This window comes from Magnolia sinica, chromosome 10 (assembly GCF_029962835.1).
Source record: "Magnolia sinica isolate HGM2019 chromosome 10, MsV1, whole genome shotgun sequence".
NCBI classification, from domain to species: domain Eukaryota; kingdom Viridiplantae; phylum Streptophyta; class Magnoliopsida; order Magnoliales; family Magnoliaceae; genus Magnolia; species Magnolia sinica.
Window position 1 is genome coordinate 87,992,179 of NC_080582.1, and position 11,302 is coordinate 88,003,480.

Genomic DNA, 11,302 nt, shown 5'->3' on the forward strand with positions numbered 1-11,302 from the left:
AATCACTGGTTGGATCACCTTCTTCCATAACAGCATTTTCAAATGGTGAGTAGACGAGATACCAAGCAATGGTCATGGTTGACTGAGAAAATGTTCCACCCATCAAATGGATAGGTTCATCCAAACAGTGCCATTTGCAGCAATCTTCATGAACCTACCCAATGAACAGTCTGGTCGATGGATGGATGGTTGTGCAGTGCCCCATTCCAACTTTCGTGCTCTACCTGCATTTTCCAAAAACAGAACCATCTAACCTGAGAATTATATGATCCTGGACTTGAGAATGCGTGTGCTGTCCTCGAATTGGAGCAGGTGAGCTACCCACTCATGGTGCCATATGAGAGGTTTTTGAATTAGATGAAGACCAACAACTAATGGTCTGATCTGGGAGATTCTGAAGAAGAAGATTGCTGGAACCACTGTGATTTTATTGACCTCTGGAAACCTCCCAAAGAAAAGAAGCCTGTTTGTTCACCCCATATATAATGAGGAAGATTGTCAAAATATACTTTCCCCCAATGAACAGGCTTCGTTATTGCAAGTCTGCAAGGAAGAAAGAAACATGCACGACACCTGGCCATGTCTGGCTTCTACCCTTTGGTGCAAGGTCCATGGGAGTAGAAACATCTTTCAGGAAAGAGCTCAAAACTGCATGATAGCATACCATTTTACATTTTCATTGAAAAGAAAATACTGACGGGTCCATGAAATTGGCATTCAAGATCCATCAGCTGGTCTCGATCAGAAACAGCAACTTCACCGCCCATTTCAACAAAACTGCAGAAATTCCTGCAAAAGGCCTGTCATTTGTAAGTACTGGAAGCATATGGCTCAGAAAGGAAGATCTGCAGACAACTAAAGAAGAAGGCAACGGAAAAATAGAAAAGAAAAAACAATCTAAAACAGATTTGAGTTGGACAGAATTTCAGACAACAGATGCCCTCCAGCAGTCACACAATTTACCAGACTGATTTTCATTTCTTGCCCCTCCCAAATGGAAAATTACTAACAGCTGGTGTTGCTGCCATACGAGTGGCAGTTGGGAGGGAGGGAGAACCACTGGAGACCCTGTTCCTGCTTGAACCTGATCTTTTCTTACTGCTACTCCATGATCACAGCTGACTAGAATGTTGCGGATGGCACCTGAATGTGAATTGATTTTTTTTTACCATAACCATTTCCCATTTGCATGGATGATGATCTTAACCAACAATTCACAGGGAAATGCACATCATATTGGGAGATCGGGTAGGGGATTTGAAGGGTCTGGTAGAAAATCTCAAAGTGGCATGGCAGGTTCCTAGCATACACAAAAGGCTCGGACCCTAGAGTTCCTACAATATCTAGACCATACACCTTACCTAATCTCAAACTTGTGACTGAAGTTCCCCGATTAACTCTTGCAACCATAAAAGACAAATCTGTTTCAGAAACTCAACTTACTAGCACTCATTTGGAAAACACCCCCATAACACATCCGAAATTGGAAAAAGTAGAAAGTTCTAAATATGACTCCAACCTTATTGACCCATTTATATATTATTTTTTAAAAAAATAAAAATAAAAAAAAAAATAATCTTAATCAACCATAGATTATAGCCCTAGACCACCAGCCCCTTCTATATTTAAAAGAAAATTTGACAATTGGCACTAGAGAGTAAAGATTAAAATTCTCACTGCCAACTTCATGACGTTCGGATCATTAAGTTACTTAAGTTACTTATGCCTTAAGTAGCTTATCTTAATTTCTACCTATTAAACTGAAGTGATTAAGTAACTTAAAATTTTATTTTATTTTTAAAGCTACTTATAATTGATCATAAACCAAACTTACTATCTCAAATGAGTAAGTTGTCTACTGCTGTAAGCAGAAACTCTAAATACCAATGGGCAGAATAGGAAAAAAAAAGAAGAAGAAAAGGTCCTACAACCAGGCCCCCTCATGGGCTACGTGAAGCATTTGCTAGTTGCCCTCAATGGGTAGGTATTTTCGTCTGCTTGAAGCCGGTGGAGTGCTCTACATGGCTGACGATATGGTCGATACCTGTATTGCCTCCAATAACAAGATAGAGGGGGTGAATCAACAAAGTGTGTGTGTGGGGGGGGGGGAGGGGGTGAGAATGGGAATCTTATGGGGCCAAAGATGGCCCAAAGGTTCTATTTTCTCCTTTGTTTCTACCTTTTGACCTTTTCTCCTGTTTTTTAAATACTTTTTCATAGTTTTTGGCCCAAACACCCAATAGAGGCCCATATCAGGATATGGTCCTACATGCCCTGTTCATATTGTTTTTAGGCGTGGCCAAAAAGGCCCCAATACAAAGAGATTTAAACCTTCTTCTTTTTTCTTTTCTTTTTTTCTTCCTTTTTTTCCCCTTTGTAGTAGGTAAGCTGGGGTCAAACGCAAAACCTCAATGTTGAAACAGTCTTACCTGCGGAATGGGCTTGAACATTTGGACCTACCCATATATAACACTTTAGTACTCGCTACTCATTGTCAATGCATTTAAATCCACGCATCTCAAAAGAGCGGCCAGCGGATAGAGTGCATAATTATATCTCTCCAGTCCATAAAGGAAATGCATGCTCATTTTTCCAAACATCGATACACTAGATCTGGCATGCATACTGATGATTGGAAAAAGCGAAAAGGAAAAAAAGAGAGAGAATTCACTGACCTTGGGAAGCAGTTGCCTCTAGCCAGAAAAGGATGAGTCAATTCCAGTTATCAACGTATATGGTTGCTGTTGAGAAAGGCAGATTCATAGGGTGCTTTGAAAAGCTGAAACTCTTGGAACTGACCACCATTGCTATGCAAGCCCAATGGTGGCACTCGCAGTTCAGCCTGCCAGTATTCAGAGTTAGCATGTGGCAGAACCTGGTCTATTGGGGCCATTGCTGGCTGACCCATGCTTGCATTGTTTGCATGCATGAGCTGGTCGAGAGAAGTTGGTTCGGGGTGAACCGAACCCCATGAGTTAGTTGACAGAAGAGAGAGAGCACGACGAGAGTCCAGTGTTGTCTCAGAGTTGGAAGCAACCATAGATGCTTCCTGACCTGCAACCAGTAGCAAGTTTATAACAGTAAAGCACAGGAATAAAGGGATTTTAATATGGCTGTTTACATACGATAAATTAAAATTCTGTTGAAATATCCAGCATTTGCTTGTTTCCAACAAAGACTAGCAGTCTTCTGTAAGAAAGCAACTTAGTTTGTGATTTTCTCAAAAGAAATAATTGCGGAGAAAAAGGCTGTAAATGCATGCATGTATTCTATAAAACAAACATGGTTCACTTGAGTATAAATGTAAGCTTAATGTAGACCTGTGTTGAACGTAATTGGAATTGGACCAAAGATGTCATTTGATATTGGGGTTCAAGTCAGCCAAAGTTGATAAAAACTTTGCTGAAATTATAAAACGCAGTGTTTCAACCATGTATCAAAACCCAAAGGTTCCTAGTCATCTTGGATGAGCAACAACTTAATCAGGAGCTTTTGAATTATTAATATAAAAAGATTGCTCTAAACTTCAACTCTTTCTATAATGTGACCCGATTAGTGCCCTTATGCCTTTTTTTTAATGGCAGATGTCCTTGTATATTTGATGAGTGGGAAATAGTCTTTTCTATGTAGCAGTAACATTCACATTCATACAAACAATAATAATGATATCAAAACGTCATGTAATACCCTCTTATTTCACTATTGAAGGCATGTATATGCTTCCAAGATAAGGGATTTATAGACAGAAAGAGGAAAAGTAGCATAATAATCAACAAAGAAAAGCACAACAAAAACACTTACAAAGAAGATACCATGCAAATAGATGAACCGGTAGCAATTTCCGTATTCACCCTTTCAAGGAATTGTTACAAGTGGTAGCATTGTTCCAGAACAATGCATGGACTAAAACACATGGACATATTTGTTATCAGTGTTTGTATCTTGGATCTTTCTGGATGACGTCTCATTATCTGATGTTTTGTTATCTTTTGTTTTTTCTTCTGTTTTGTTTCCAGTCGCTTTTGCAATTAGTCATGCACCAAATATCACGAAGTTTCGTGTATTTCATGATTAATTGGTTTACTTTGGAGCAAAATTTCATGATATTTCATAAAATTTGGTGCAACCAAACATTACCTAAAGTAACCATTCAAAAAATACCAGTAAAAGAACACGACGAAGTACTCAAGAATTTTACTTAGTTGACTTGATCCAAAATTATGTGAAAGGGTGCCTCCTCTTTTCTCTATTTTCATTCAAACTCAAAAGGGCGTTCATATAGAACTTTAAAAAAAAAAAAAAATTAAAATTAAAAAAATTAATTTTTTTTTAAAAAAAATAAAATTTGATGGGATGCTTAAAAATCTAAAATTTCCAGTTTCTGTCCAAAAAGGCGTTCATACAATACTCTGAAAAAATTGATGAGACACTCACAAGTATAAATTGACCGCCAAAAATTCATCCCTACACACAAAAATAAAAATAAAAAATACTAGCTTCACCGCAAGCCTTTTAAACTCAAAATATTGGTAGGGTACTTATAGAGAGTTAGAAATTGACTCATGCTAGGCACTCTGTGAGTCCAGATCAAGCTTCAAGTGTCCTATGTCTCAAAGTGAGTATACCAGAAGCAATTTCATCAATCTTTGGAATTTTTCAGGACATCTTAGCCAAAACTTGTAACAGAAATAAAACACAGGAAGTTAACCACACCTTGATTGAGGACCTCGGCAGAGGTGCCCTTGAATGGCAATAGCTTTTCAAAGTCATGAGAAAGCATAGGAATGGCAGTTGGCAGCTCAGCACTTGGCAAATGCAGATGCCCATCAATGCCTCCTGTTTTCACAGTCCTTATAGACCCTTTTGCTTGTGCAATCTTGAAGTCATGCGAGCTCTCCAGTGCAGTATTTACAGCAGGTCTTTCGTGAATGAGTGGAACCCTGTTCAACATAAGGTTCATCTGTTGCCTGCCATCTGTATAAGACAACACATGCGCAACAGAAAGAGAGGAATCACTACTATCAGAAGACATCGAATTATGTTAAAGGAAATGATCTCATGTGTCAAAAAAGATAAAACCATAAGTGATGAGGAAAAATTCCACAATAATAGTTATGCATCTAAAATTCATGTTTTAATATAGAAAAATGTAAACCTTTCTCAAATTCAAACTTTCAGGACACCCGCCACTGTTTTGACAACACTTCTATTTTTGTGCATTGAGTATAGAAAATCAAGCCGATGAAGGAATTTTTTGCACAGGACGACAAGCATGCAGGCAACCTTGTAATGATGCCAAAGGATCTCGAGGATGGTGATGTCATTCTTGACATCAAGACAGACGATTTTGCTGATGGCCACAATGCAACGACAAGGATAAGAGATGAGCCTGAAGATGAAGCTTTCAAGAGACCCCGAGTACCACAGAGCACAAGAGAAAGAGAGAATATGTGCCACCCAAAGTAGCACCTAGCCACCAAGGAGGATTTAATGACCAACTTCCACCAAGGCAGAAGAAGGTTCGCCATGGAAGCATGTCATGTTCAAAGACTAACATCGGCTTCAGACTCGAGGACAAGTTCTTCTCAAACTGGTGGAAATTTATGCATTCTGAACTCACAATAAAAGCATCCATGCAATCAGTCCCAGAATGGAACCCACATCATCCATTTATTGGATGGAACAAAATTGACATCCGATTGGTCTGGATGGTCCAGATTGATCTGACTGTGGGGTCACTATGGTACCGACTGATGCTTTTTAAGCTACCTATCTCCTCTTTCCAGCACCTACACTTCAACCTCAGCAGAGACATTTATTTCCAGCAGAACGTTACAGCCAGATGGAGAGATTGCTAGAAAAGAAAAGAAAAAAAAGATTAGCCAGATAAAGTATATTTAGCTGTGCGTACGGCCAATAAGCAAGCAGACTTACAGATTAAGTGACAATATTGAGTGTTTTTATTTATTGGAGAGGTAGATTATTTATTTAGATTTGGATTCAATTGACTTGGATATTTTATTTAGTAATAAAGCTTTTCAATAGGTCACAGAACTTGGATGATTAAAAATTAACTTTTATGTTATTTCCTGGAAATGGAAGCATAAAGTGAGATTCTTTTATTGGCCAGAGGTGAGACTCCTCTGGTCCTTTATTCCTTGCAGTGAGACTCCACATCCATCCCTTTCTTTTCCCGTCTTTGGCATCCTATATTCTGTTTCCCTTTCTTGTCTGCTCTGGCATTTGAACCATTGAAGATCTGAAGTATTACAAAGGCCTCCCCAACATGCCTCTACTTCCAAAATCTGACTCAGGGCCAAGTGAGGTAAGACTGTAAAGTGATCAGGAATTGTCTTCGGACTCTGCTGCATCACTCCGTGTGCAGCAAGTGAAAACAAATGGCAAGAACACTTAAATTTACAACTACCAAGTTGGGCTTCCCAAGACTGGAATTAACATGCAGAATCATCGGCAAAGAAAATGTAACATCTCTCAGGGATTTGACCATGAGAATGATAGACAAAGAAAATATGAGATATCCACGAGGCCAAAGAGGCATGCACCAGCCATGGCAGAAAAAGTTGCATCTTGTTGGAGGCATTCAAGGACAATCTTATAAGGAAAGCATTCAACAACATGAACCATTGTAATGTTCCATTACTTCTTAGCACAGAACTGAACTTCTACCAGGAGCAAACAAACTATAGCTAATACCCTAATTTCATGCTGTGCAATATGCACATGCCATTTGGTGCCAGCCTGCAACTAATGATGAGCGATAAATAGCACACAACAGATTGTAATTCTAACATGGATAAATTCATCACTTCAAGGTAACAAAAACCGACTCCAGAAATTTTCAAAATTCAAAATAATACCGTAAAATGATGAAGATAGCCTTGCAGAATTGAATGAGATTGTTTCTGTTTGTGGCCTGCGACGACGTGCATTGTGGTCAGATAGACGCCTGCGACAGCTTCGCTTTTTCTCATCAAACTCTGACAACTCATGGAACCTGCAGTGTGGTTAATGACTGTCACATATACATCATTAAAATAAATTAAAACAATCATCAGGTTATGAGAAGAGTCCAAGCAGAGCTTGTGACTAACATGGACAGTATCACTAAGACGCGTTCGAAACTAGAACTTCATAATACAGACAGGTAAAGGAGGAAGAGAAAAATTAGGAACTCCGCTGTCCATGAAAACAACACCTAACTGAAGCAGGGAACAAGCCAAACTACAGAACAAGTTGGTCTCATGCTAAATGTTTTCCAAATTTCCTGTAAGAAACTTACCTGCTACACTGTTGGCAAAAGCGACGCTCCTGACCAGCAACTATGACCTTTGGATGTTTGGAATGGTTTTCGCATACTCTATGCCTCCGATGGTAATCTTTAGCTGCAGTGAGGTCGAGACTACAACCTTCAACTTGGCAGCGAGGGACCTGCATGCTCTGATATGATGCCCTGGACTTCTTAATAGAATTGTCAGATGATGTAGAAATTGCAGAACTAGATGACGTCTTAACATTGCTCCCAGCACCAACATCTTCAAAGTAAGTTCGCTTCCCAAGTTTTAGACCAATCACAGGCTCCCCATCGCCAACTGATGCCAAAAATTCAGGAGAAGTTCCGGTGTCTTCCACCCTACCAAATTCTTTATTTCTGTTCAGATCTTTAGGAAAACCTTTGGCTGGCTGAAGATTGTACTTGGACTCCTTGATTCCTGTCTTTGACGAAGAATCCATAGAGGCTGAAATTGAGCTCTTGGATGAAGATCCATTACCCAAATCAGAAGCAGAACCACCACCACCCCCAGATGAATATAGAGGCCCATTATCAATCCCTCCATCCCCTTCGATCCCCCAGTCCATTGGTTGTACCTGCTTGGGAGTCTCCTCGACTCTCCCATTGCACAACACCAGGCTCTCCCAATCCCAAAGTGAGGGAGTCTTCGGGTTCCACTCCATCACAGAAAAATCCCTCACGAAAAGAATTCAGATTGTTTTCTTCTCCATGGATGTAGATATACCAGTCTTTGCTATATGGTGCCTGACTTGCATAAACTGAACTGAAAAAGGATGGGACAATAATCACAATCTTGCGGAGAATCAAGGAGAAGGCGCGCAGGCATAAGGCGGGACAGATTAGAGTTAGGGCTTTTATAACTGGCAGGATCTTCTGGTAAGCTCTACCACAGAACCATCAAAAGAAAATGAGAACCAGGCAGGACAAAAGTCTTCGAAAATTCAAAAGACAAGAAACCACAAAATCAATCGCCTACACAGCAGGTAAACCACAGAAAGAAGGAGACCCTGACACTGATCTGATCAACGACTAAGCTTACCGCCAAAACCTGGCTTCTTCTTGTTCAGCAGCAGCACAGTACAGTTGGTAGGGGTAGAAGATCCCTTTGGCATTCCTTCCACGGAGCAGGACAGATCCCCTGTTCCCCTAACTCCCCACGGTTAACTAAGTAAATAATCATCCAAGTAGAGAAGAGCTGGCCCTAGAAAACATCGCTTTCAATCCATCTTCCCTCTTCCGTCTGTTAAAGCCATACATTACGTCTAAAACACACCCGAGCAGAAAGCAACATCCAAACCCCAAAACACCCAATCAAGCCTTTCCTCCCTTCCATTAAACACTAAGCCTGCGAATCCAAAACGCCTGCGCCTCACCCATCATCAAGGGGTTGCAATTTCCACCCATGGCATTCTCCATCCATGTACATGAGATATTGGCCCAAAAAGCTCATTGTTACCAGAAACGACAGTGCTCAGAAGCAGCAGCGAAAAAGCTTAAGCTCTCCCACAGAGCATATCTTTCCAACTTTTACTGAAAGACCATCGCTGACCTTACCCATCTGAATTCACCTCGTCTGATTTCACCTTTAATCCACAGTCTTGAATTATTAGACAGTGAAACTGAACTTACCTGCTGAAATTTCACCGTTTTACCACGCTAGATATCTACCACCCCAGCCACTGCAATCTGTGGTAGTTCTATCTTCTCAGGTGTATGGGGTCCCCCACTTACTTTGGAAAAGACAAGACAGAATCTAACCTCCAAGAACTGAAATCCGCCTTCTTGCGAAAAGCAACTGCTCATCTCTCCAAGCCGTTAAAGCCTAAACACCCAAAAATCACACATTTTTACCATTTCACCTCAGCCATTTGGAGAAATTATTTTTCGAAAACCTAATTGGACATTTCGAAATAGTTAGAATATTCAATCGAGTACGTAGATCATCTCAGATTATTTTTTCCCCTCAATAGCAACAAAAACATCGCTTTCCACTGTTTTAGTCCACCTAATCCATCAATAAATCATCATCACTCAAGACAATCATGCCTCATTCAGCGGAGAAAAACACAACCAATCTTTGCCCTAGAAAGTACAAACATTAGGATCTCCACAAATAAATCTAAGAAATAGTAATCACTTTCCTTACCTAATTGAGCAAGAAACCACGACAAACTAGTTACTGTCCACGCCAGAAACCACGCGATCTTCGACCAGCGACAGTTATCTCATGTTTCACGATTTTACCACGTTCTGACATTCCCATCACTCTCCTTCGAGTTTTTAGCTGGGAAAAAAATAAATAAATTTAACTCAGCTGGAGCTTTCTATAGGATTCAACTGAAATTTAAAAAAGAAATTTTAAAAAAAAAAAGCAGAAGAAAGAAGCCGACTTTACAACTTTTGAAGGGTTTCCTAGGGTTTAATGGAGAAAGGGCAGATTTTTACAGCATTCTCAGTCGCTTTCTAGTGTTTTGAGTGGGAAAAGGAAAAGAGAACCTTTTGTTTTTCTTTTTCTTTTTCTTAAATAAATAAATAAATATGAATTTGAAGCTTTTCCTAGGGTTTTCAACAGGAACGGAGGATTTTACCGCGCTGGTGACTTTTTCTTGGGCACTTCTAGTCCAAAAGTTGCGGATTCACCACAACCGAACCTTTCGGATGCTTCAGCTGGAAAATAATGGAATTTACAGCAAATGGAACTTTTTCTAGGGTTGAAAAGAGCAAAATGCGGAAATGTTTACCGCAAGTGGAACTTTTGATAGGGTATTTCAGCTGGAGAAACGCATTTTTACCGCATTTGGGAGTTTTTTTCCTAGGGTTGCAGGAAGGGTAAACACGATTTTACTGGATTTCTTTGAGGCTAAAAGGGAGTCGTTTTCAGGGCTTTCGGGGCTGGAAAAAGGAGGATTTCTTTTTCTTTTTCTTTTTCTTTTTTGTCCTTTTTTTTTTTAGCGCTTTGGAAGCTGTGGGACCACTTTCTTGCTTTCTAGGGTTGTAAAAGGAGGGTCAGATGAAGATGCGAAGTTACACGCGTCAGGAGAGCATACCTGTGCAGATGCTGCCATCCATCTCTCTCGCTGTCTGCTTCTGCTCTGCGCACGGATGAAGAAGACGTGAGAGTAAAAGAGGATTCAAGAGGAAATCTCTTCTCATTAAAAACATAATAATAATAAAAATAAATAAATAAATAAATCAATCAACGAGTCCGTTTGGGTACTGACCCCAACACCAGCGAGCTAGATGATGTCAATGCTCTGTGGGCCCCACCATAATGTATGTATTTTATCCACTCCGTTCATAAATGTATAAAGATCATTTTAGGCTTGATTCCAAAAATGATCCACATATAAATCTCAGGTGGACCACACCACAGGAAAACAGTGTTGATTGAACATCCAACCTTAAAAACTTTCTCAGGCCCACTCTAATGTTTAATTTCCATCCAAACTGTTGATCAGGTCACACAGACCTGGACGATGGGAAAACACAAATATTAGCTTCATCCAAAGCTTCTATGGCTCAGAAAGTTTTCAATGGTAGGTGTTCAATCCACTGTTTTCTGTGGTGTGGTCCACCTGAGATTTGGATGTACCTCATTTTTAAGGCACATCCAATAAAATGAGCTGGAAAAATGGATAGGGTCCGCAGAGCTTTGACACTAGCTAGCTGGCTGGTGTCGTGGTCGCTATCCAAAACTGCGTCCATCAAATAGATGTTTGTTGGTACCACGTGGCGCATGTGTGATAGTGGGACTCATGTGTAAAGGTCCGAGATTTCCTTCGAGTAAGCTACAAGCTACACTTTTTGGGACTAGGAATGATCAACTTCCCAGGCTTGGTCCTGTAAGCCCTGGCCCAAGCTATGGTCTGGTCCTAACCAGGCTAAAATAGCCTATCGTACAGGTCCATCTCTCTAACAAAAAGTGATACGGTTAAAAGCTCCAGATATTTAAGACTCCAAGATACATTTTTCACCTTATCCCTTTTATCA

At 40.1% G+C, this 11,302-nt stretch overlaps 1 protein-coding gene across 5 annotated transcripts; it reads right to left on the reverse strand.

Annotated features, from left to right (window-relative positions):
• Positions 1 to 407: 407 nt before the first annotated feature.
• On the reverse strand, positions 408 to 9,608 carry LOC131217666 (squamosa promoter-binding-like protein 12). 5 transcript variants are annotated; one of them, XM_058212624.1, is made up of 6 exons: positions 9,459 to 9,608; positions 7,301 to 9,134; positions 6,879 to 7,015; positions 4,714 to 4,974; positions 2,676 to 3,054; positions 408 to 789 (listed from the first exon to the last, which is right to left on the reverse strand). In XM_058212624.1, exons 2-5 carry the CDS (start codon positions 7,972 to 7,974, stop codon positions 2,726 to 2,728), a joined length of 1,401 nt encoding a protein of 466 aa, XP_058068607.1. In that variant the 5' UTR covers positions 7,975 to 9,134; positions 9,459 to 9,608; the 3' UTR covers positions 408 to 789; positions 2,676 to 2,725. The 5 variants fall into 5 exon arrangements, with proteins under 5 accessions (XP_058068607.1, XP_058068606.1, XP_058068611.1 ...); XM_058212623.1 differs by having other exon boundaries at positions 7,301 to 9,394; positions 9,459 to 9,602; XM_058212628.1 differs by having other exon boundaries at positions 7,301 to 8,075; positions 8,352 to 9,595.
• Between the last annotated feature and the right edge of the window lie 1,694 nt (positions 9,609 to 11,302).